Genomic DNA, 26,737 nt, shown 5'->3' with positions numbered 1-26,737 from the left:
TAAATGCCATGCAACTTTTCACCATCAGGGGGCAGCAAAGTCTACAGGTCTAGTCAGTGAAAGAGACTATCCCCTATCCCCCATCATCAGACCACTCAGCTACAATAAATCATCATCAAAGTTCCACAACTGCCATAAGCATTGTTTTCTGATTGCATCAGATTCCAGTAGCCTGAGGCATATACTTATATAGACTGATACATTACAATGCTCATTTGCCTGCTGCATTTCAAAGCTGTCTTAATCGACCAGATGCCAGGGGGCGAAGATAATCATCAGCTCCAATTATTGAAAACGTGGAGTTCAGAGAGGCTCCATCGAGACAGTGGCATCACCTCTGCACCCACGGATTAAAAATGTGATGCACACAAACAGGCCAGTCAATCAGTCTTAATCGACTATCCATTTGTGCTTAACCAATGTCTGCACACAGTACAGGGAGCAGCAGAAGGAGTCCCCAACCCCAGCACCTGTGTGTTTGTGTGTGTGTGTGTGCGTGCGTGTACGTACGTGTGCATGCATGCGTGCGTGTGTGTGTGTGTGTGTGTGTGTGTACACGTGTAATTGATGTTGGACTGAGGCAGCCTGCTGAGGCAGTTCACACCAGCAGGTCTGCCTCCATTTGCCTAATGACTGGAACGCTGTGCTCATCACCACCAACACTTGGGCAGCCTCGACCCATCAGCTGACTGATGACGGACACGGCCAGACATGCACACCTTTCTATTACTATGGATAGAGCTTTATTATAATGTATTATGTTACCAATATTAACATTTAATTTACAGGAAATAGAAGCATCTAATTTCTTCCAGGCGATAACTGCCTGGGTGGCAAAATGCCTCTGAGGTTACTTTCGGATTATAAACTCTTGCAGTCCTGTTATGATATGGTGGTACATATTACACCAGTAAATATGAAAAAAACGAAAGCCTAATACCTCTGTTCTGCAGCAGGATGCTTTCTATATAATTGGCAAATTGATCATGACACAGTCCCTCTCTGTTGCATCCATTGGGCAGAGTCAGACACATCCCCATGAGGATGACTGACTGAGAAGCAAATGAGCTTATCGTTACGTTTTAATCAGTTTTGCAGCCAGTTTGCATGTTATTACTTGTAGCCCAGTGGATTGAGAATGGGACACAAAGGTCTTTGACCCTGGCTGGTCTTTGCTAATGAAGACATGGAAACACTAGACCAAAAATATGTTTTCAGCGTGCTCCACTTCCTTGTGGCAAACCATTTAAAACGTCTACTATACTACAATAAAAGAAGAATTTAATTCTTCATTCCACTGGCTGGAACTAGTCTGAGTGAGCTCCGTGAAGTGGATATCCGCGTCTTGGGTTTCATGTGGATTATGAGGAAACTCAAGTCTACTTTAAACTGGGTTCGGCTTTTATTGACACAGCCGCGTCTATGACAACCACCAAAAGTAAACAAACAATGACACCACAAACTACCATACGTTGAGGCTGAGTAGATCCAATAAAAGGGGCTTTTGTTCTACAAATCAATCCTCTTTAATCTCTTTTTCCATAGACAAGGTACAAGAATATGTTGATACTGGCAATATAATATAAACACCATTGGTAACCACGTGTTCAGGACATGCATACAAGATGATACCTGTCAAACCAGTTCAGCTACACTGTAAATAGTTCTTCAGACAGTAAACATTTTCATACAAGGTAGGATATGAGAATACAGAATTCATGTCATCGTAATTGCTTGAATAATTAATTATATATAAAAATGCCACAATAAATCATGTGTTCAAGTGTCTCTGCACTGTTGTTTGTCTGCTGCAGTATGCAGGTAGGAGAGGGATACAGTTTCTATAGCATAGCTAGAAGAGGGTCTGTGCTACACCCCTCAAATGACAACACATGGCCTGATGTGGATTTATAGCCCTTTCTCCAGAACCGTCACCTCTCTCCTTACCTGCATCAGAGACTCTGCCTTCCCCAGAGCCTTGTCAGTCTCAGAAAGCTGCTCCTCCAGCTCTGTCCCGTGATTCTCCCGACTCTGGAGCTCTGCCTTCACGGCATCGAGGGATTCCTCGGGTCCGTTGGCTTTCCCTTCCGTCTGGCTTTCCCGCTGGATCTCTTGCTCCAGCTGAGCAGCGCGAACAGAGAACTTGTGGAGCCGCCGTCCGCAGTCGTCGAGCTTGGCGTGGAGCTCCCCCAGCTTCCTCCTCATTCCTCGCTCCCTCTCCACCTCTGCCTGAAGCTCCTCCTCCCAATACTGCTCATGGGCAAGCTCGGCCTGGTTCCTCCGCACCGCTTGCTCCAGAGCGTCCATCTCTTCTTGCAAGTGAGTGTCAGAAACTGGTGAAGGACATGGAGATGGGCTGGGACGCTCCCAGGTGTGTGACTCCCTCTCTAGTGCTTCTAGCTGGGCCTCCATAGCCCTCAGTCTCTCCTGTTGCTGAAGAACCTTCCTAAAAACCTCCTCTTTCAATGGACCTATAGGTAGTGCTGGGGATGGGGATGGGGATGGAATATGAGGGGATACATGGCTGGGAGAAGGGGAGGCTCTTTGCTCTGGAGAGTCCCGAGGAGACTTCTTAAACTGTTTGGCTTTGGTATTAGGAGAGGAGGATGGCCCCAGGTTAAAGGTGAGTGCTTTCTTAGGCTGGCTGCGTTTCAAAGGCTCTGGCTCAGGATGCTTGGGCAGTTGGGGTGAAGTTGGTCTGTCCTGTTTTGAGCTGGGTCCGTCACTGCTGCTTGGGCCAGTACGGCGCAGGAAGAACTGAACTTCAGCGCCATGTTGGCCTAACTTAGCCAGAGACTCCAGAGGCTTCTCTGTAGCCAACAGCTGCCTCTCTGTATCCCTAAGACGCTGGATCAGAACATAGCGGCCTGTCTGACCTGGGGACAGAAAGAGACATAGAGTGAGTACGAAGAAATACTAACAAACTGAAAGACAACACAACCTACCATCCCTAAAACACCACTATATCAAATTGAAAAAACTACATGACACACAGTGTCTATACAAACTTATAATACAAGCAGCAGTTGGTTTGACTCCTTCCATTGCTTCTACGCAAGTAGCGCTAAGTGAACAAATAACATCAAAAGCATTGTGATGATGCTGATACCTTTAAATCTCTGCCTCTGAGGATTGGAATAAAAGGTTGCTGCGTAAGACTCGCACATGTAAAAAAAATTCAAATAAACCAAAGTTTCCACAAGGACCTTGAAATTAGGACAAGCCCTCCCTGATGACTTGGCAGGCAGCTCACTCATGGAAGGAGGAGAGTGCTAAATCTGGATTTATGTTGTTCAATGTTGCTGCAGCGTAAGGCTTGAATAAAGGATACAGGGACAGAGAGACGGCACAAATCCAAACTGACTCCCTGACAATATGACAGAGTACTAATTTTGGGTCAGTGGAGAATGAGAAGGTAAGTGCAGAACCGGATTGCTGAAACCTTAGCACTTAAAAGTACTCTTGTTTTGTCTGCATCAAATTGTCATTGCAGGGCTGTTATCTACTCACTTAAGGCCACAAGATAAACTGTCAAGCAAACAAGCAAGGTGCCAAGTAACAACAGCTTGGAAGCACAAAAGAGTTTGAGGTACTCACCAATGGCCTGGGCCAGAGCGATGACTACATCCTGGCAGGATGTCTCCTCAGACAGGCCGCACACCACCCGCACCACTCCGTCCACCCACACTTTGAGCTCCATCTGGGACCAGGTGAGACGGGGTGAAGGGTAAGATGGTCTTCAAAACAGATCACTTCAGCTCGGCTTGACTCAACTCAACACTGCATGGCACTGACTCTGAAAAACAAGAACAGAGAGACATGTTAGAGGTGTGTTGATATGATTGATGATTAATCCAGAAATCCAATTTTCCAGTTGTAAGAACAGACTGGTTAGTTAAGAGCCCCAGCAGTATCTTGTGGACCTGGAAGCATAAATGCCAATCTGTAACCCAATTAAACGCTCTGCTGCCCTCCTTCAAAGCCGTTATGATAGCTTACTGCCGACGGGAACGGACGGGGAAAGTGGAGCAACTCAAGTGTGTCTATGTTTGGGAGAGGGTGTTTGTGTGGGTAGAAATACATAGAAATGTGGCAGGAGAGATGGAACTTGTGTGTGTGTGTGTGTGTGTGTGTGTGTGTGTGTGTGTGTGTGTGTGTGTGTGTGTGTGTGTGTTTTTGTGTCCCTCAGTTTGATCCCCCTCAGCAGGACTAGAACTGGGTCTCATCAGACTTCATAGATCAGATCAGCAGGTTGCCGAAAATGCGTATTGGAAGCAGGCTTAACCTAAATGAATATTGTTATGTTCAGTCCTCCGTCTCTCTGTCTGTCTGTCTGTACTGTACAGCTAAGCTTCATAACAAGGTAATAAAATACCGCAGTGCTCATAAAAACTGAAATGCCTTGGGCGGTGTTAGGATTATCTTTAGAACTTGGCACAGTAAATGAAACTTTGTAGCCTAGGTGGGTAAAAGATAACTCTTCACCGAGAGTCGGACAGATGGTGTTCTCTTTCTGTCTGTCTCTCCGGTTCTCAATGGGAGGTGTTTAATACTGAGCCCCACCATTATCGTGCCCCTCATTCAGTGCCTGGCTCTGCTCCACTGGCTGCCTATAGGGAGCTGCTTTGGAGGAATGCACTGACTTCATCTGCCAGCCGGAAGAATTCCTGATTTTCTTAACAAAGCCCTCACCCCGCCCCTCCTCTGCCGCTGGCCTGGCTGCCCCGCACCACCATTACTTCTCCACTGTTCAGACAGCAAACACAATCTCTGCTGGGGAGCAACAGCCTATCTGATGTGGCAACAACATCACACAGAACAGCTCAACATGACCCCACATACGGGAGGGAATGACGGCACAGCTCAGAGATTGAACACGCGGATGGAGATCACAAGAAACAAGTTGGAGAGATCGAGATGGATGATCACAAGTAATAGAAATTCTTTTGAGCTATGTGGTGGTGATATCATCTGGAAAGAAAGTTGATTTGAAAATGGAGTGCTAACCAAACACCAAAGATTTCAACACAGCGGAGATGCCAATATTTTTGTTTGAGAGGGCACAGAGTGTGCTGTGTTGCAATACATAATTAAGCCTGACTGGTTGAGTCACAGAGTCATAGTAGATAATCATTTACTTCAGCTGTCAGGCTTTTTCTTTTTTAAACACGCAGATGTTAACCGGAAGAAGCATTTTAAGTCTTCAAGCCTAATGCAGTGGGGACCAAACTTTCCTCGAATGCATTCCCTGCAAAATAATCTTCATAACCTTAAATAAACTGTCAGAAAACTGTTCACAATGCTCAAACAGAGGTGGAACTCTTAACATTTTTGTCAAATACATGTCTGCATGTATAGGGAAATTAGGTCCTAACTAAGTGGATTTGATGTAATGTACATGCTTGCAGAAGAACAAACTTACAGGCAGTACCTAACCTAAAGGTTTCCATATCTGTCCAAGATTCCTTGTTCTGTAATAATCCCATTAAATGAGAACACAAACACACAAACTCTCCCATGATGCTTAGTTCATGTCCCTCCTGGCTGGTGAAATGTGATAATCTGCACCAACAGGAAACAAACAGGCCTGTGAGTCTCAGGTTGCTGTATATTCTCTTTGTCACAGGCACCACAACACTGAGAACCAGACATCCGCCTGACCCAGCTCTTTTCACAGCGCAGCCCGGGAGTCCTGTGTCAGTTCTCGGTGAAATACAGATGCAGGAGAGGCAACTTTACACTGTGTGTGAAATGTAGTCTTGGAATCATGAAGCGTACTAATACTGAAATGATGTTCAAAATACTGCAGAAACCAATATACACATTTGTGACCACAATAGGAGCGTGACTCTGAGCCTACTGTAGAATATTTGGTTTCAGAGTCAATATGCAAATGTTGTCGACAAACCGCAGACTGCTTTGCACGTGTTTTGAGTCACTATGCACACACACACACACACACCCATTCCAATCTAAGCCACTAAAGTTATCCAAAACGCATAATTTCATCCATATGACAACACTCACACTTCCAAACCCCACCCTTGAACCTCAGGTCACCCCCAAAACAGACTTTACTTTCACCCGAGCCCCACCCACCCAAAACAACACGGGACACAGTTTCAGTTGAAATCCTAAGCTCTGGCATGTTTTCTCAAAGGAAGAAAATGTACAGTCACTTTGGAGGTAACCAGCAAATGGAAACAATAGAAAAATCTCACACTCACACAAGCACATTAACAAAAAAAGCCATTTGAGGAGCTTAAATTGAATAAATAAAATAGGCTAGTCATACTGTATGATGAAAGGAATAGAAAGAGAGACAGTGAAGAAGACAGACGGTGTGCAAATGAGAAACGGAGAGAATAAATGTGGGGGAGAAAAAAATCTGACAGATAGACAGATAGAGAGCGGTAGAGAAAGGAGCAGTGATTGGAGCCATGTGCCATTCCCTCCTCTCCCCTCTCATCATCGCTCACCCATCCAGCTAACCCGCTTTGCGTCTTTCATCACCCTGTCTGTGCCTCTGTCTGTCTCTCTTCAATAACAGCCTCCCGGCTCCTCAATGAATTCAATTCAAGGCAGAAGCGGTTAGCATCACAGCCCTGGGCATGATTCGGCTCGTCTGTGTGCCATCCTGTGTGAGCAACAGTGTCGGGCTGTGAGTTGATGGGCCTTTATGGACAAGCTGGGCACAGAGAAGTGTCCATATGCCAAAAACTACAGCATGGGAAACACCCACTCTCCATTTAATTTGGCTTTTTTTCCTTACACATTAGAAACCCAAAAATAACACTAATACACAAAAACACACACACACAAACACAAGCATAAATGCACATGTACTCATGGAGCTGGACAAACACAACCTTAGCTCGATTCCCTTCAAAGAAGTTTAAACAAGTCATTTCTGTTAGTCATGGGCAGTATTGGGAAACATGGGGAAAAGAGTAAAGCTTATCAGAAAAAGGTTACTAATGTACTGAAGCTCATCAACGCCTGGGCCCTTAGGCTACATACTGTAGAGTGTGCATACTGTGTGTGTGTGTGTGTGTGTGTGTGTGTGTGTGTGTGTGTGTGCGTGCGCGCCCCTTTTCATGCTAGTGCAATGGTCAAAAGGTTGGGTGTGCTTGCGTTCATGTACGAGCCTGTAAGTGCGTCTGCAAGCAGATATGCCATTTAGGCCTATCTTTATGAGATGTTGCTCCAGTGATTATTCTGCTATCTCTACAGCAACAGAAGTCCAGGAAACAATGGCAGGCATAAAGGGCAGAGTGTACATCACACACTGCTTCAGATCTGAACTGCAGACAGATTAGACAAACACAGAAATACAAGTGTAGACAGTTATCCCAATCAGTATCAACCGAGAGAATAAGACCCTGGCCCAGGTTGGTTTAAGCGTACATAATAGGTTAGACAGTGCTGTTTGAGGACAATGAACAGTGCTGGGAGAAGCTATGTCCTCTGTGCCACTCTGTTCCAGGTTGGCAGAGACACACAAACACTCAAACAGCCAGTAACTCGCTGGCACCGGGCAGCCTGGTCTCATCTCTACTGTAGAGACACTATTGTTGTTCTGGTTCCACACTCAGCAGACAGTGTTGCCTCTTTTGTGGCCCCTGGCATCACTGGGTCGTCTGCCACGCCACGCAAGCTTTTAGTGCCATTCTGCTGTGTACACATGTTACCACAGATAACACTAATAAAAGGGAGGACAGATACTTTCTTTGGTCCTCCCTCGCCTCCCGTTTTGCATTCTCTTCCCCCTTCTTCGTCATCCAGTGTTACAGTCTGCCAAGTGAGCACAGTGTATGCGCTCGAAAGACAGATATGACCAAAGACAAACAGAAAAGTCCACAACATGCCCGTAGTTGAGTGCAGCACAATAATTATTCATAATGGCAGAAAATTATCCTTTTTGCTTCAGTAATTATAACTGGTTCTCTGCGGAAAACTTGTAATGAAACACATGGGTATTCTCAGTCAATGCTTCATTACACAGCCGCAAGAAAAATGTCCAATGCAAAGTGTGATACAACACACAAGCGCACACACAAACACAAGCACGCACACACACACACACACACACACGCAATTTCATACTGTACTACTTGCAGGAATTTCAACTGATTTTTATCATTTCAAAACACATACAAACAACTTGTCTGGCTCATGGTACTATCATTGCCTGTGTGACTGCTTACATTTGGCCAGAAGTATCCAGGTGGTGCTGGAAGTAACCAACTGGGTAAAAAAACATCATCATCATTATTATTATTAACTATGAGCAAGATTTTGCAGTCACAGTCCCAGGGCTCTGGAAATTATCCCTATTTAGTGAACGAGGCCTTTTAGAATTGTCACTTTGTTACTTTTATATTTCCCATTCTCCTTTCTTGCACCTCTTACGGTTTTCTTTTTTTGCAATTTGCATGATTTTTTTTTTAAATTCACAAGTATTTCCTCAAAGCATTGTTTGACACATTTTAAAAGTATCAGACATTTTTCTGAAAGTAAAATCTGCCATGAAAAAAAACAATGCTTTTGAAATTCTCCAAGAGCCACCAGTAGCTTCCACAACACCATAACTCCCATGTAGGAGTCATTATTAGCATGGCTCCAGTGCCTGCGGTCAGAAAGCAGGGAGTGGTCCACTGGGTACACAAAGAAACCAGATCCAAGATCTGAGGGCTTCTATTGGGCTATATTAAATCTTAATAACTTTCCAATGTAGACATACCTCTCAATAAGGAGATAATTCACTTTTATAGTACGTGACAAGCCACTAAAATGTAGGAAAAATAATAAAGTCGCAGCTGGATTGTTTAGTTTGTCTGGGAGGTGTTAACAAAACATCAAACAGTAGTTTGTTCACTTTGTGGCTTCTTGAATTTGCTCTGTGTACAATTGTGTATTTTACTATGACAGTGATGGTGACTGTGTTGCTTCTACTTCTTCACAGGCACACTGCTTGTTAATTACACTGAACGGTTGCTTGGTTCCCCGCTAACGGAGCTTCACTGAAGCTTCAACACACCTAATGAATAATGCATTTTTTTTTTTTTACAGCACATTAATTTGGCAAATATTTCTCGGAACAAAATCCAAACGCTTGTTGTGACCAACCAACTCTTTGAAAATGTCCCCCGTCCGCCTGTGTCTCTCCTCTATTGACATGCTAATGACTCAGCGCAAAGGAATCAGAAACAGCACTAATAAGCTTTAGTCGTCATACACGGATCTGTTGCTGCAGCCTTCAGCCTTCTCCATTATGATGATTGGCTCGTCCAAGTGTGAAATCTCGATGAGGGTGGATCAGTGGTTCATTAATGCAGGGGACACCTTTGCCTCTTAATCAAGGGCAAATATAGGCAGTGCTACCTAGTATTTACAAAAGCAGACTCGCTAGTAAAAAAAAAGGTTGCAAACTCAAATCCCAGATCAACTGAACAAATGGGGTTATTCAACTCCTTGCCTCTACATCTCATGTACAGTCACTAAACACACAAGCTGTGTAACCGCTGTGCGTGTAATTGATGATTGAAGAGGGTTTAAAAGGTTGAGGCCAAATACTCCAGTCGATCTAAAGCAGGCCTCGACATAGTCTTGCCATCACCTGTGGCTGTCACTACCACTACAGTCACACTGTGTAAAACAGCACTTAGTGTGAAATCCCAGATATCATGAATCAACAGCAGCACTCACACACACACACATATGGTAACCTGGCCTGAACCACAAGATGGAGAAGGTGTGGGAGAAATAATCTTTATTTAATTTTGATTCTTAGACATGCTGACAAAGTAGGTATTGTTATTTTAACTTTAGAAATATAAAGAAACCTTGGCACACTTTTGAATTTCATTGAAAGGCAATAAGGTACACTCCCACGAGCATGTGGCCACAATAGTTTACACAGCCCTGGCCACAATAAAACACATTATTCATCTCACCGGGTGAAAGACTTACTCATACCTGGTTTGGTTGTAGTCATTCACTTGTTCGCTTCAATCCCGAGAAAACGAGCGGAGGCGAGTACGTTAGAGACCAGGAATTTGTTTGCGCTGACTCATGGTTCCACCCGCAGAGCCAGCAGCTAATGGTGAGAGTGATAATGCAGGATTTCACACAGCCTGTGGAAGGCCAGGCAGAGCTGGCCTCCATCGAGAGCTCGGCTCAGGATGAGTGGTTCGGCTGAGCCCTGCGAGTACAGGAGTTTGTATTGTTGGTTGAGCAGGGAAAAGAGGCTCAGAGACTGCTGATGGGCACCCATGTGTAATTATATACTCCCGACCTGACTCAGCAATGCTTGCCAGGGAAGGAGGACATCGCTCTGTTCCCAGCCAAACTGATATGTACACAGCACACACACTAGAGAACACACACACACACACACACACATATAGGTTGTGCAGCGACTACATGCACACATACGGTCAGACAGACATCCACTTATCACATAGCCAAAATAACATGTTTCATAGATAGACGGCAGACAGGCTGATTCAAAATTAAAGATGATGCTTTCTTTGGTTCTAAAGTAACAGAACTGTAAAAGTGAACCCACTAATTTAAAGTATGCAATTTACACTGTATGTGAGTTAAAATTAGCCTGTGCTAACATCTGCTATTTATATTCCAGTTTTTTGCAGGTGCATTATTGGGAGCTCCAGTCTCATTGCCTAGATGCGTGTGTGTGTGTGTGTGTGTGTGTGTGTGTGTGCGTGCATGCATGGTCATTAAGGAGTCAGGAATGCCAGGCCTCCAGTGTCACAGGTTTCAAGCTAAACTCATTAGTAATTTAAAAGTCGCTTCTATATCTGCTCATATCAATTATTCACTTGTGTTTTTTTCCCCTTTTTTGCCATCTTACATTCTTGAAGTACAATCCGAAATAAGGCCTCACAATGAACTGTCAATGTTACAATTGAAGCAACTGAATGTCATTTAAGTCATATAGTCGAAACTCCTTTAACTGGAGAATTATTAAAGGAGGTCTATTTTGTCAGTGACTGAGACTGGTGTTACTCTTTCATCATACTTGAATTCCATGCAATCCATGATGCAATATAAACTTGCCAGTCTGTGTATGAGCTGAAGGGAATATTGCCATTAGCATGCCTGGGGAAACAAATATCTGTGTGTTGCTGCAAAGCCACAAACCTACATCATCTACACACAGCTCAGTCTGTCACAGCATGTGCTACAGCACCATAAAAGTTTAGTCCTAGTTGAGGCAGTTATTAACCCAGGACAGAACAGGTGCACATTCTTGTGCAGGGTTGGAACAGTTATATTACAACAAAAATATATGACTCCAACAGAAAGAGAACCCAGACCCATCTGCTGAATGAATGTTTTCATAGATGAAAGTGAAGAATTTCACGCAGTTTCCTCCCAAGGCATCAATCTGAGGTCACGGATATTACACGGCCAGTTCACAAACTACTACTATGGCTAACACAGTCTATTCACTGCTGGTTTTGATTGGATTCAACTTTGAAACTGAAAGCCATAATTCCTGACTGTGACACTCTTTGAACAACTGACAGGAAAGTTTGAGAGAAAACCAAAGGTTTTTCAGATGAACATGTTACTCCATTGGGAAGGTCAGCATGATATGCAAAACATCTCTTCTCACACCCTCCCCATATTTACCTAGGGAGTTCCAACATACCTGGCCCTTGGAGAGAGGGATACATGTAAACACAGCCATGAAGCGAGCGAGTCAGCATGTGTGTGTGTGTGTGTGTGTGTGTGTGTGTGTGTGTGTGTGTGTGTGTGTTTGTGTTAGACCTTCAGGTAACCTATCGCATCGTGTAAAATATTGCAACAGACTGATAAGATGCTGTCTTTTCGTTACCATAAAGGAGATACTGTACATTCCACAAACATGCTGTCATGTGTGCTGAGATAGGGTCTATACTGGGGGGGTTGAACAGAAAAGCACTGTGGAATGTACAATGTGTCATCAAACTATGAACAATGTTTGGACTTCTTTGTGAACACACTTCCCAACATTTCAAATCACACTGCTCACCTGTAGGTCAGTTTTATCAGTCTAATCTGAAAAAACAACTTCTTATAAGTGAAACATACTCAAACAGAGACTGGAGTGGAGGTAAGAGGTTAGCTAATGCAAAAATAGAAATAACTCTCAAACACAGGAAGAAAAAAAGATATAAGTGAACATGTATAAGGAGGAACAAAGGGACCATTACCAAAGGTGGTCAGGCAGAGTGCATCTTTTCCCCGAAGGCATCAATAAGATATTTCAGAGTATTTTGCTTTATGAAAGCATAAGGGTGCAAAGGTTCACCAATGTAGAATAATTACAGCATCAGTTCCAAGAATGGGAATCATGTGGGTCTGTTTAATGTGTTGGGAAGAGCATAAAACCATGATGGTGTTAATGCAACTACGGCAGGATATTGTTGAACACTTTCCACACCATTCTACGCCAGTATACCAAAAAATGTAGTTTAAGAAATCTAATCATGTTTTTTCTACATTTGACAAAAGTAGCCAAAGGTCTGAAATGTTATCACAAGAACTTTGCCTAAATAAAATAGTAAAACTAGCTAACTTTAGATTGAAATCAAGTATCAGACCAAAACATGATTACAAATCTGACCAGACATTTAATACAAGCATTTACAGACAGCTGGACAGTTTTTGATGTGCAGTGCTTGGTTGATACCAAAAAAGTATTAAAGGGTTGAAATAAATGAGTAAAGGGTGGAATCTGTTTGTATTGCATGTGAATGACAAGGCATTAGGGTGGGCCTCTCAATAAGCCTGATTTATAGTCTGATGGGGAGGTGTCACACACAACTCTCTCTCCCTGTCATTACTCTACGGAGAAGCAACAAACACGCCTATCAGAGCAGTGTGGGGGGGGAGGATGTATGGACAGTCAAGATGAGTAAGGACAAGGTAGGAGGGAAGGGTGCAGATTTATGGCTGATTCCTAGTATCCGGGGACCCTTTGGGACCAAGACGGCATATTCTTCCAAAGCTGCCTTTCTCCCCTCGGACTCAAGATCACCGGGGTGATCTTTGGCATGGGTACACATGCATAATACTGACAAGGCTGCTGTGGTTGAGTTTACACATGAGAGATAAGTCAGCTACCCCTCTGGAGCGTCAAAGAGAGAGGAGGGGGGAGTGATGAAGGGGAGGCAGGAGTGGACAAGACAGCACAAAGACAAGTGTTTGTTAAAGAGGGAATATTCAACAGCGGGCAGACAGACACATACAACAAGTCTGAAATATGTTAGAATGAAACTGACCAAACAATTACTGTTGCCGGTTTTATAGAGATGATAACTGAAGCCTTTCGTAAAAGGAGCTGTTTCCTGAAGCAAGTTTACCGCATTATCTGGATAGCTTTGCAATGTAAAACCTGGAGCAGTTCATGTTCCACATTTGAGGTTGATCCAGGTTTCACTCTGCCAAGGTAGCCAGGCAACTCGGTAAACCTGCGTCTTGGAGCAGGGCCCAGGTCTGAGTCAAACATTGCACCTTAAACCGCAGAGAAGCGGGTAACCAAACACAGAGTACATTTTATCAGCTCATCTCTACGGATGAAAAAAATGTCCACTTTGGTCTACTTCACTGGCTTGCGGGAAGCATAGCAGTCTACACCCACATGCACATTAAGTGGCACAGAATCACCTGTGAAAGATGTGCTTTGAGGAAGAACTGATGGAATGAAGATGCATGTGCATGTGCGTGTGTTAACTAGAGCTTGCATGTGTCACAGGCTCACCTAATTTTGCTCATCTGGGCTTATTTGGTAAGTGCATTTCTTTTTGAGACACGTCGCCTAAAAAAACTACAAGACCCATCTTTAATGCTGTCACAAGCTTCAACCTCAGCATGCCTTGGTTCTACATTGGCATTCAAAACACAGCAGCATTCAACATGGTAATGACTAATGCATCAATATTTAGCATATTTATAATATGATCGTTTACCAAATCCTATAATGTAAACTTAAAGTTGTCAGAGAGACCCTATGGAAGATTTTATATTCTAGAACTGTTTTTTGTTTATTGCCAATATACTTTTTGTCAAATAAATTATCGTAGTTCAGATTTTTTGCCCAGCCCTAATGCATACGTGCGCTTCTGCTCACCAATGTGCGTTTGCAGCTGCCATCTACCCATTGGCTTGTTTTGCTTCTAATGTGCTTGATCAAACACATCTACATTCGATTCTGCTTCTCAGCGTGAGGGACGAGTCTGTCAAGTCCACCTGCCTCTCTCCTCTCCTGTCTGTTTATTTAGTATCCCCGAGGCAGACATTTTCTCTTTCTTGCTGGCGTCTTGACCCCCCTCCTGGGCCCTTGGCTGAAGCACCATGTTATTTACTGCCCAGAGAGCTCTGTGTGCAGAGAGTCAACACGGCATGGCTGGTTGAGCAAGGGAGAAACCTGCTGCTCACTCACACACACACACACACACACACACACACACACACACACACACACACACACACACACACACACACACACATCCACAGACGAGCACAAACACACACAGTCACATGACCGTCCCAGGGGGCTGGGAGAGATGTTTACCCGCTCTACAATCCCTACACGCGGTAGAATTAAGAGCCATGTAGAGAGAGACAAACAGACACAGACGTCAGTAACCTCCCAGCAACCACAGTTTAACCTGCCAGTGTTTTCAAGCTGTTACAACAGAACAGGACACATGAAGCTATGGGTTTGATGATGTGATGGAGCAAACACCCATGAAGGCTAAGGAAAATTTCACCATGACAGGACGTGACAGCATTCACTCAGGTGAACTTTACAGTCAGCTGGACTCATGCTGGAACATATCCTTGGGTGAACTAAGCTCTGTAAGGACATTCTTAAAGTAGGTGCTTCAATCTAACCTCTCACCTGCACAAGATGGATGGATGAATGAAGAGAGATTCAGGCTATGCCGCTCAATGACCTCAAACTATTTCAAAAACACTCCCTAAAAAGGTTAACTGAAGAAAAAGAAAAAAAGTACAACAAACTATTCCCTTCGGGATATGTTTCTCAAGCCTCCAGCTGGGATCAAAAGACGTATACATTTGTTTCTGATCAGTCCACAATTTTTCTACAGTTTTACAACACAAAAGTGTGTTGTAAAGTGCTCTTAAAAATGTTCATGTCTTAAGATGTAAAAGCAGAACCGAAGTGAAATTCCTTCTCCAAATCCCCTCCTTCCTCTCAGTAATTATAGCCTTCCAGCTGACAAACTACAGGTCTGTTGTGTTTGTCTTTACCTCCTTGGATTCAACAGGTGAAGTCAGGCCTGTGTATTCTGGGCTGGATGCCGGTCTCTTTCTGGTTCTGCTAGCCAAGTACATAATACCCTTCCTGGTAGAACAAAAGCACCTGGAAGTGAAGGAGGAACAGTACTCCTTCAGTCTTAAAACAAAGTTACTGTCCAGAAAATCTCATAAGAAGAAAGATATTTTCTTTGCATCACTGAGAACTTGTGATATTGTACAACAGGCTTAGTACTGCATCCTGCACAAAAAAAGCAGAATGTTCCTCTTTATGAAACCCTGTGAGGATAGTCTGCCATATTAAACTTGGTGAAAATTATTTATTTAGAGAAGTACAGATGATTTGATAAATTGAAAACTGGGTTGACATTGGATTGGAAATAGGGGTGTGAGGGAGGATGAGGGAGCAGGGTGTGAGGGATGTGAATGTGATGCGAGGACTAGGATCAATCTTTTATCACTGCAGTGTGCTTTCATCCCTAATGGATCCGACTTGAGCAGAGCTCTACCTTCCGTCACATTGCACAAGCAGGAGGAAAAAGGACTCACGGAAAGAACAAGAGGGAGCAAGAGAGGTAGACGGAGCAACACGTGAGAAAGAAAGACGGGGGGAGTGGTTCAAAACAACCTACCAAAAATAATCCCAACATGTCAGCAAAATAACATGCCAACATATTATTTTGCCGACATGCTGTCATAGCGTTTCCAATTACCTCTGGCCCTGAGTGCATCTGCAGGAGTTAGGAAACACTCCTGATAAGGACGGCGGAAATTGAGTCACTTCACAGCATGAAGAATGACTTTGAAAATTTCCATCAAGGATCCCAAGAGATACCTTGGTGTGCATGGGTGGACTTGCTTTCCTTGCCATGCAAGCTGAGTGAGAGACAGACATGCTGACAGACAGACACGCTGACAGACAGACAGACTATTCTTGAAGAAGAGGCGAGTCCATCTGTGTATTCAAGCAGTGAAAATAACATTGCGGAGAACAAGGCACGACGACTCTCAGAGGACACTCTGCTCTCCCTATGCTGAACAGGCTCATTCATGTGATAGAAAATAAGAAATATCTAGGCAGTGAGGTAGACACAAAGGGAAGGAGAGAGAAAAAACTAAACAAAGCTGCGAAGAAAGTTGAAACGTATAATATCACTTCATTATCCTGCCATCTCATAGTCAATTTAAGTAGAATATCTTTAGTGCTTCAGAGAGAGGGGACATGTAGCAGTACATTGTATCACCACTTCTCCACTCTGTCCATCAAGTAACTGAAGCAAACATGCTCAACTTTCTACATTTTACTGATTCCAGCAATACAAATACTATACTTAAGATGAATGGTTTCTCGGGGAGAATGCAGTCATTATCAGTACCTGAGAGTTAACTGAGCAACAGGGACTAATACAGTTCAACAAGGAAAACTAGGTGCAGGTACATAATACTTTAACTGAAAAAGAAAAAAAGAAGTAACAACAAAAGGAGTACTAGAACTAAAATAAATGACTGGCAGCCAAGTTAAAGCTATGATATATGCTTGAGTTAAAGTTGTCCATTTGGTCCTTTCCCCTACAACCATTTATTATGATGACATTATCTCGTTGCAACCAAGTTCACCGTGTGAAACACACAAACAGAGATAACACATGAGGTATAACTGTGTAACTCCCACAGTCAGTGAGGCACAAAAATAATCACCTCCCGAGGGTGAGGGGGTGAGGGGGTGAGGGGGTGAGGGGTTTCCAATCGATGGCTCTGATTGGATAACAAATACAGACTGTTAATAAGCTCCCAAGTTCCACTATCTGACACATAGCATGCTGACAAATGTTAAATACGAGGCTAGCCATGCATAACGATGACTCCTTTTTTAAATAGGCTTAGAGTGGTTTGGTGCATTAGTGTTGGCATTTCAGATGTGTAGCACGGTAACAGTTAAATGAGGTAGGAACATGCAGCGAGTGAGCTGAACTCTGCTCATGCCCTCCATAAATTAATCTTTAATACTACAGTGGTAAAAGGAGCAGCCTGTGTGGCGGGAGGCCTGTGCAAGAGATAGCCTGCACTTGTCTAATAGTTCCAACACACTTCGCACACAAAAGCCAGAAGCTGGCTCTCTGACTTATACTGGGAGTATACTCCAAGCACAAAAAGAAAAACACACAGAAAACACCTGAGTGCCCAAAGAGTGGAGTTTCACCCAAACAGGTTTGAGTCCTTTTGTTTCATACAGAAATACATGGGTGGCGGGTCTAGTGTCAACAGGTACATGTAATGACACAGCTCAGCTCCCAGAGACAAAACACAAGATGTGCTTTGTTTCTCTGCCACTCGCAAAAGAAATGCACATACAAGTTGCACTGATTATTAATAATAATAGCTGTCTTTACATGCAGGCTGAAACATACAGCAAAGCCACAGACAGATCTGACAGGCTGACTTCAGAGAAACTTCCCGACACTGCCATTTAAACAGGACACATTCTAACAATCTCCGAGAGAAAAGCCCTTACACTCACCGAGTGAGAGGATCTTCGCCTTCTCTTCTGTGTCTTTATTTCCTCTGTCAGTTTTAATTCTCTCCTTCTCTTTTCCTCACTCGAGGGAATCCTTGACTTGTGACAGAGCAGCAGAGCCGGTTGTGTGGCTTGTGTGCGAGGCAGTGAGTGAGTGTGTGTGCGAGTCCAGAGTCCGGAGGTCAGAGGCAGTCGGACGTGGTCACGGAGAGATTTAAAGGATGTCGCGACTTCTCTGCTCTATCTTACTGCCTTCGCCTCGCTTGCTGCCTCAGGAATGCACTTCTCCTGGGTGTCCCTACCACAGCCAAGATCTGAAAGACTGCTAGGGTTCTCTCTCTCTCTCTCTCTCTCTCTCTCTCTCTCTCTCTCTCTCTCTCTCCACCCCTCCTCCTTCTCTCTGTCTCTCACCCACACAGAAACACACCCTTTCAGTCACTCCTCCCTCTCTCTCTTTCTCTCCAACCTTTTCTGCCGTGCTGACAGATCAGATACCTCCCCCATTCAGGTAGTTGAAAGTGTGTTTTTTTATTTTTTTTTTTCCGGCTTTGTCGTTCTCTCTCTGTATCAATTTTCTCAGTTAATCTCTTTGTATTCTACATTCCCCAATGACACAAAGGGCTGCATGTAAGAAAGCTCAGAGATAAGCGCAGAAAAAACTTGAAACTCTTTGCATGCATACGAGTCTCTACTGTTAGTAGGATCTATTACCTGAGGGTTAAGATAGCCACCCTGTTGCCTCACATGAACAGCTGATTACACAAATGAGTCTGTCAGGTGATTTTCTTCCTTTTCCTGGAATGAGGTCATAGTCCGGCAGAGCAGGTGCAGTTGGAGAGCCTGCGTATGAGTCTGTGTTTGAGTTGGACAACACCCTGTGGGAAAATGGGAGAATGAAGCAACACAAAGCTGACCACCCTGGTCCAGAGAGCAACACACGTACAAAACAAAAGCCTAATCAATTATCACTCCTCAACATTAATTTAGGAAACAATGCCACAAACCTGAACCTTCTATCCCCACAGCCCCCTCCCACACACAAAGACAGATCTAAGACTTGCGTGACCAATGGGTCAGGCAGAATGTGTGTGAGCCCCTCAGCATAAGCTGACCCCTTTTTTTCTATTGACACCTCTTCTCTCTTTATCATCACATCTCCCTAAATCTTACATTAGAACCATTATTAGTCTTTTCTCCCTTACCATCCCCCCTAAACCTGAAACTAAAGACTGAAGCCACTGAAAATGGACCCGACACCAAGCAGATTTCATAAATGTAAAACAAAAGTGAGACTGTCCCGTCTCTCATGGAACAGAAACAGAACATTTTTTAAATAAATACAGCACAGAGTAAATATAAAACATATTAGCCCGCAGACTATGTGCATAGGATAATGAATAGTAAAATCATTTGAATAAGCATATACAGCAGTACCTCTCCTGGAACCATCACCTTATCGTGGTGGAGAGGTTTGTGTGTCCCTATGAACCTGAGGGCTGTGTTGTCTGGAGCTTTGTGCTCCTGGTAGGGTCTCCCAAGGCAAAGTGGTCTCAGGTGAGGGGCCAGACAAAGAATGGTTCAAAAACCCTATGAGTGACCGAGGAAGAGATGGAGTGACCCTGCCCGGAGGAAGCCCGGGGCCCCCATCTGGAGCCAGACCCAGATGGAGGGCTCGTCAGCGAGCGTCTGGTGGCCGGGTTTGCCACGGAGCCCGGCCGGGCACAGCCCGAAAAAGCTACGTGGCATCCATCTCTCCATCCCATGGGCCCACCACCTGTGGGAGGAACCGCTGGGATCGGGTGCGCTGCCACATGGGTGGCAGTGAAGGTCAGGGGCCTCGACGGACCAGACCCGGGCAGCAGACGCTGGCTCTGGGGACGTGGAATGTCACCTCTCTGTGGGGGAAGGAGCCGGAACTGGTGCGGGAGGTGGAGCGCTACCGGTTAGATCTGGTGGGGCTTACCTCTACGCACAGTCTCGGTTCTGGAACCATACTCCTGGATAGGGGTTGGACTCTTTTCTTCTCCGGAGTTGCCCAGGGTGTGAGGCGCCGGGCGGGTGTGGGGATACTCACAAGCCCCCAGCTGAGCGCCGCTACGTTGGAGTTTACCCCGGTGGACGAAAGGGTCGCCTCCCTACGCCTGCGGGTTGTGGGGGGGAAAACTCTGACTGTTGTTTGTGCATATGCACCAAACAAGAGTTCGGAGTATTCGGCCTTCTTGGAGACCTTGAGTGGAGTCCTATATGGGGCTCCAGTGGGGGACTCCATAGTTCTGCTGGGGGACTTCAACGCGCACGTGGGCAATGATGGAGACACATGGAGAGGCGTGATTGGGAGGAACGGCCTCCCTGATCTAAACCAGAGTGGTTGTTTGTTGTTGGACTTCTGTGCTAGTCATGGATTGTCTATAACGAACACCATGTTCGAACATAGGGATGCTCATAAGTGTACTTGGTACCAGAGCACCCTAGGCCAAAGGTCAATGATCGATTTTATAATCGTTTCATCTGATCTGAGGCCGTATGTTTTGGACACTTGGGTGAAGAGAGGGGCAGAGCTGTCAACCGATCACCATCTGGTGGTGAGTTGGGTCAGAGGGTGGGGGAAGACTCTGGACAGACCTGGTAAGCCCAAACGGGTAGTGCGGGTAAATTGGGAACGTCTGGAGGAGGCCCCTGTCCGACAGACTTTCAACTCACACCTCCGGTGGAGCTTTTCGTGCATCCCTGTGGAGGCTGGGGGCATTGAACCCGAATGGACAATGTTCAAAGTTTCCATTGCTGAAGCTGCGGCGAGGAGCTGTGGTCTTAGGGTCTTAGGTGCCTCAAGGGGCGGTAACCCACGAACACCGTGGTGGACACCGGTGGTCAGGGAAGCCGTCCGACTGAAGAAGGAGTCTTTCCGGGATATGTTATCACAGAGGACTCCGGAGGCAGTGGCAAGGTACCGAAGGGCCCGAAGGGCTGCAGCCTCTGCCGTGAAAGAGGCAAAGCAGCGGGTGTGGGAGAAGTTCGGAGAAGACATTGAGAAGGACTTTCGGTCGGCACCAAGGTGCTTCTGGAAAACCGTTCGCCACCTCAGGAAGGGGAAGCGGGGAACCATCCAAGCTGTGTACAGTAAGGATGGGACGCTGTTGACCTCAACTGAGGAGGTAATAGGGCGGTGGAAGGAGCACTTTGAAGAACTCCTAAATCCGACTAATACGCCCTCTATGGTAGAGGCAGAGCTGGAGGATGATGGGGGATTGTCGTCAATTTCCCGGGTGGAAGTTGCTGAGGTAGTTAAACAACTCCACAGTGGCAAAGCCCCAGGGATTGATGAGATCCGTCCAGAAATGCTTAAAGCTCTGGGTGTGGAGGGGTTGTCTTAGTTGACACGCCTCTTCAACATTGCGTGGAAGTCTGGGACGGTGCCTAAGGAGTGGCAGACCGGGGTGGTGGTTCCCCTTTTCAAAAAGGGGGACCAGAGGGTGTGTGCCAATTATAGGGGTATCACACTTCTCAGCCTCCCTGGTAAAGTCTTCTCCAAGGTGCTGGAAAGGAGGGTTCGGTCGATAGTCGAACCTCAGGTTGAAGAGGAACAATGCGGATTCCGTCCTGGTCGTGGAACAACGGACCAGATCTTTACTCTCGCAAGGATCCTGGAGGGAGCCTGGGAGTATGCCCAACCGGTCTACATGTGCTTTGTGGATCTGGAGAAGGCCTATGACCGGGTCCCCCGGGAGATACTGTGGGAGGTGCTGCGGGAGTATGGGGTGAGGGGGTCCCTTCTCAGGGCCATCCAATCTCTGTACAACCAAAGCGAGAGCTGTGTCCGGGTTCTCGGCAGTAAGTCGGACTCGTTTCAGGTGAGAGTTGGCCTCCGCCAGGGCTGCGCTTTGTCACCAATCCTGTTTGTAGTATTTATGGACAGGATATCGAGGCGTAGTCGGGGTGGAGAGGGGTTGCAGTTCGGTGGGCTGGGGATCTCATCACTGCTTTTTGCAGATGATGTGGTCCTGATGGCATCATCGGCCTGTGACCTTCAGCACTCACTGGATCGGTTCGCAGCCGAGTGTGAAGCGGCTGGGATGAGGATCAGCACCTCTAAATCGGAGGCCATGGTTCTCAGCAGGAAACCGATGGAGTGCCTTCTCCAGGTAGGGAATGAGTCCTTACCCCAAATGAAGGAGTTCAAGTACCTTGGAGTCTTGTTCGCGAGTGAGGGAACAATGGAGCGGGAGATTGGTCGGAGAATCGGCGCAGCGGGTGCGGTATTACATTCAATTTATCGCACCGTTGTGACGAAAAGAGAGCTGAGCCAGAAGGCAAAGCTCTCGATCTACCGGTCAGTTTTCGTTCCTACCCTCACCTATGGTCATGAAGGTTGGGTCATGACCGAAAGAACGAGATCCAGGGTACAAGCGGCCGAAATGGGTTTCCTCAGGAGGGTGGCGGGTGTCTCCCTTAGAGATAGGGTGAGAAGCTCAGTCATCCGTGAGGAGCTCGGAGTAGAGCCACTGCTCCTTCGCGTCGAAAGGAGCCAGTTGAGGTGGTTCGGGCATCTGGTAAGGATGCCCCCTGGGCGCCTCCCTAGGGAGGTGTTCTAAGCACGTCCAGCTGGGAGGAGGCCTCGGGGAAGACCCAGGACTAGGTGGAGGGATTATATCTCTAACCTGGCCTGGGAACGCCTTGGGATCCCCCAGTCGGAGCTGGTTAATGTGGCTCGGGAAAGGGAAGTTTGGGGTCCCCTGCTGGAGCTGCTACCCCCGCGACCCGAGACCGGATAAGCGGACGAAGATGGATGGATGGATGGATGGATGGATATACAGCAGTAAAGTCCATCCTGCTGTTAACAACTGTGTCATGCACCAAACTGCTGGTGTACAAAATAAACTATGATACAGCCTTTAGAAGGTACAGGCATGTTTAACTAATGTTATTAAAGCTGTTGTTGTTAACCAGGATTTTTTTAAGCGATACAAATATAAATATTTCAGAATTTAAAAAATCTATCAAAATCAAAAACTATATATCTGTGGAAATTCATTTTTTATATAAAACATAACAACATAAACAAAAGGTTTTTGCCCTAAAATCAGTTTTGTGACCAAGATATGTTCTGAGCAGGACATTTTACAGCGAAGAAATAAACTTGTCAGTGCTCTCTGGTGGATGGACTATGACATCACTGTTTCTAAACTACCTCAAAAATATCTTTGGCACTCCTGTACGTTTTTTTCTTGTCACTTATCGGCCAATATATACGGCGTTACAGATATACTGTACTATACTGTATAATATACTGTTATTTTAACCCACATTTTATACTTCTTTCTGGTTAAATTTGTTATTTGTTATGCACCCATGGCTACTTAATGTCTCAGAATTTTGACTATCTAACTGTTACTTTAAGTTTGCTTATTTTCCTTGTGTGAACTAAGCACATTAAAACTTTTGAATATTAATGAATTTCTGTTACATTAAAGCCATTGCCAAATGAGTTGCTACAAAGCTAACTGAGACCATCAGCTCCACAAAACTCTCTCTGTATTTCTCAGTGTGACTATGTTCAGAAGATTTTCGCGCGCAGAAACTCGAGTGAAGATAATTACTTCTTCTGAAGAGCCCTTTTTTTTTTTTTTCCTCCGTGTCCTCCTCGGCTACTAGCAACTGCGTGAGGGGGTTCGCGATCACGGAAGGCTTGTATCATGTGGACACGCCGACAGTTTTGTTGTCATTACTTAGAATTCCTCATGGGGGCGACAGAAACTATGCACTATAGCTGTAAATAATACATACTGAAACTAATGCTTGTTACAAAATGTGTAAGAATTTGGTGGCAAAAAAGTCCAGAAAGGGATTTTTTTTTAAGTTTAAAAAACAAGTCAGACAAAAGTGAAAAGAGAAGATGATGCCAGTTTCAAAATACACCAAAACATTTTACTTTCTACTCCACAGCATCGGGCCATCAACAATACCTACTTCATCCTTGTGTTTACCTAGCCTTTATCGGACGTTAGATTGAATTCTGATCCGACTAATGAGCACATGCAGTCACAGGGCCTAATGACCAGTGTGCACATTGTATAAAGCAGACGTTCCAAAAATAAATGTCTTAGATTAATTGCATTAATTTGATGCATTAAATCATGCACACAAAAGACCACTGTGAAGACTGCTGTAGCTTTTAGCCAGGCTGTGTCATAGAGGCCCGCAGAGAGTCGGTTCTCATCCATGTGAACCGTTTCTCTGTTCTGCCTATAAAGCAAAGCTTTTGGCACATCTCAAAGCTGTGTTGTCTGACAAATCACTTGAACCACACTGTTAGGGGGAGAGACTCCTGAGGCATTGCTAAGCTACTAAAGGCCACACTGAGAAAAGGCTGAGGTGCCAAGGAGGAGTGACATTTTAAAAGCTGCAGAGCAGTAAGTACACTTTATGGATCTTGACAGACTATTACTTCAGTGGTCCTGTGCTTGTCTATCGTCAGAACCACACCCTGTTCATCTTTTTTTTTTGTAAGACATGACCTGACTTGGTTAACAGGTGGTGAGTCTTCCTCATCGGTTTGAGAGTCTGAAGCTGGAAAGACAACAGGGCTGAAATCAGAGTGGTGGGTGAGGGTATTGTAATGTGATGTGGAGGATTATCAGTTCAACGCCTCCCAGACCTCTCTGTCACCTTCCAGGCATTCTTCAGGGCACCTCCCACTGCTGTGCCTCCATCATCCCACCCTCCCTGTCAAACCCCGCATATCATCCCTCTTTTTCTGCGTGACTCAAACATTCTTGCAACCCCCTTTCCTCCTCCTCCTCCTCCTCCTCCTCCTCCACCCTCCCTCTGCATTCAGCAAACAAAGCTAAAAAACAAACAAAGACAAGGTCTAAAAAGCTTGAAAATATGCGCTTTAAGAAGAAATCCTCCCCAATTGTGTACTTCTTGAACCATTTATCCCCGTTGCACAAAGGCTGAAAGTGCACTCAACTCCATATCCTGAATTGCTATTTGACTGTTTTCAATCACCACCTACTACTGAGTTAATACCTCGACAAGTGATAGTAGGTATAAATTTGTCCAAAGAGTGGCGAGCCAGCCATAACTCAGCTCAGACGAGACAAGAAGATGGCTCTCAGGCTGAGAAATAGACTGTTTGGGTCTGGCAGCAGTTCAATAGGTTCTGTGGAGGGGAGCAGAGTGAGGGGAATACATGCTGATAGTGTCTTTGTTAGCCATTATTCACCAAGAATGAACAGCATTAAGTTGCTGCCACAGCTCACCCCTTCCCGTCTTCCCTGTTGAAACCCCCACCCCTTCTTCTCTCTTTATTTATTCAGCCTTTCACTAAAAACGGCTTTCAACAGGTGGACAACAGGTCAGTCAAGACTAAAGCCTGGACAGTGACTGGAATGAGAGCAGACACAGCTCTATTTTCAGAAGCCTAAACTAGTTACAAAATCCTGAACTTTTGTTGACATCGGTTTTCATACAACGCAAGCAACGCAAGGTAGTAATGCTCTGTTTTTACCAAACATGCCTAAGTATAGCATTGCTGTCTCATTATGGTCAGGCCAGTGCTGTTGCTCCAGTAGTGTAACTATGTCTTGTGTATCATTATGACAAGCGAGATGGCTTTCACCAGCAAAGGTAATTGTACTGTTGAGACGTAAATATAGCACATCCCACACCAAGAACAGACAAAGACTTTTGTTTTCTTCCCAGAAAACCTGGCTCAGACGATGATTCATGTTTTGGAAGCAAATGCATGTCACTATATCATCTCCTTACAAACAACAACAGCTGTATTGAAAATACATTGCCAAGGTGAACCTGAGGACAAAGAGATAACAGGGGAGTACAAAGTGAAAAAGACAGGAAAAGAGGATCAATTGGATCAACATATACACTGCTGGTAACTTTGCATTCCTTCAAAAAAATACCTTTGGCTTATTTTTTGCTCTCTCAGAACACTCTTCAGATCGCACTAACGAAGCCCACACATAAGAGAATCTCGGTTAACTTTTAGCAGCTTCCAAGTTGTCAGGACTTCGGCCGCACTCCGGCACAACTCATTCTCTTCCCTTTTTATTCAGAACCAGTCCAGACTGGCTCAGGACCAAGTTGCCACCATTCAAAATGCACTTCTCCCACTGCATTTTTGAGGGGCTATATGAAAAGTTATTTTTAGAGAGGAAACAAATGTGGACCTAACTTCTAAGTTGCAACATTGTCCTTCAATGCTTTCAAGTGGTCATGTTGGAAGTAGCTAACTAATGCCTCAGAATGTCTCATCTCCTTCCTTCCTTCATCCCCTCTAGCGAAGCCAGTTTGTTTTCATCCCACTTCTAGATGTATATTCATTCTCTGTCCCTTGAGATAAAGCTGTACCATTAGTGTCACACTGTGCTGCTCTGTGCTGTTCCTATCAGTAAATGGAAATAGGCTACAGCCAGCCTGATTGGCACTGGGAGAAAGCTGTGACTGTCGTGGGGGCCTCAACTTTTCACTTATGCACAATTTGGATGGGATGTTGACGGTGGGCCTTTTCATTTGTCTCCGTGTCTTTCCCATGTAAAAAGTGCAAGTGAGCCAGGGAACAAAAGAGAGTTAAAGTCAAAGTCAACAAGACACTACTGCCCGGGACCCCCTCCGTACAAGCCTCAGGTCCGGGCTAAGCTGAGGATTTCTCAGGACAGAATGGGAACCCAAACCACAGGCTACAACCCTGGTCAAGGCTCGCCATGTGCACTGACAGAGCAAGGAAACAAAGAGTAGGCAAGATGAGATATTGCCCTGCGTGGGGGTCGGAACTGCTGATTTAATGATGATCTCAGTAAAAAACAAAAGCCACTGGATGCACAGGAAATGCTAGTTAGTGACAGGGGAGCTATCAGGTGGGAGCAGGTCAGGGGTCGGAGGTGAACAAAAGCTTTGTAAGCCCCACAC

At 45.1% G+C, this 26,737-nt stretch overlaps 1 protein-coding gene across 4 annotated transcripts in view; it reads right to left on the bottom strand.

Annotated features, from left to right (window-relative positions):
* The window catches only part of rassf7a (Ras association domain family member 7a), a 38,501-nt gene that overhangs the window by 2,581 nt on the left and 9,183 nt on the right, over window positions 1-26,737 (bottom strand). For 2 of the 4 annotated variants that reach the window (XM_031282866.1, XM_031282868.2), the window contains exons 3-4: window positions 3,598-3,796; window positions 1,948-2,876 (exon numbers count right to left, since the gene is read on the bottom strand). In XM_031282866.1, coding sequence (XP_031138726.1) covers window positions 1,948-2,876; window positions 3,598-3,700 — 1,032 coding nt within the window. In that variant the 5' untranslated portion in view covers window positions 3,701-3,796. Of the gene's footprint in view, window positions 1-1,947; window positions 2,877-3,597; window positions 3,797-17,815; window positions 18,215-18,523; window positions 18,688-26,737 lie in introns of those variants that run through there. The other 2 variants (XM_031282867.1, XM_031282865.2) reach the window with 2 other exon arrangements.

This window comes from Sander lucioperca, chromosome 7 (assembly GCF_008315115.2).
Source record: "Sander lucioperca isolate FBNREF2018 chromosome 7, SLUC_FBN_1.2, whole genome shotgun sequence".
Lineage (NCBI taxonomy): Eukaryota > Metazoa > Chordata > Actinopteri > Perciformes > Percidae > Sander > Sander lucioperca.
Note: the sequence above shows the minus strand (reverse complement) of the source record. Positions and strands in the feature narration are given on the sequence as shown.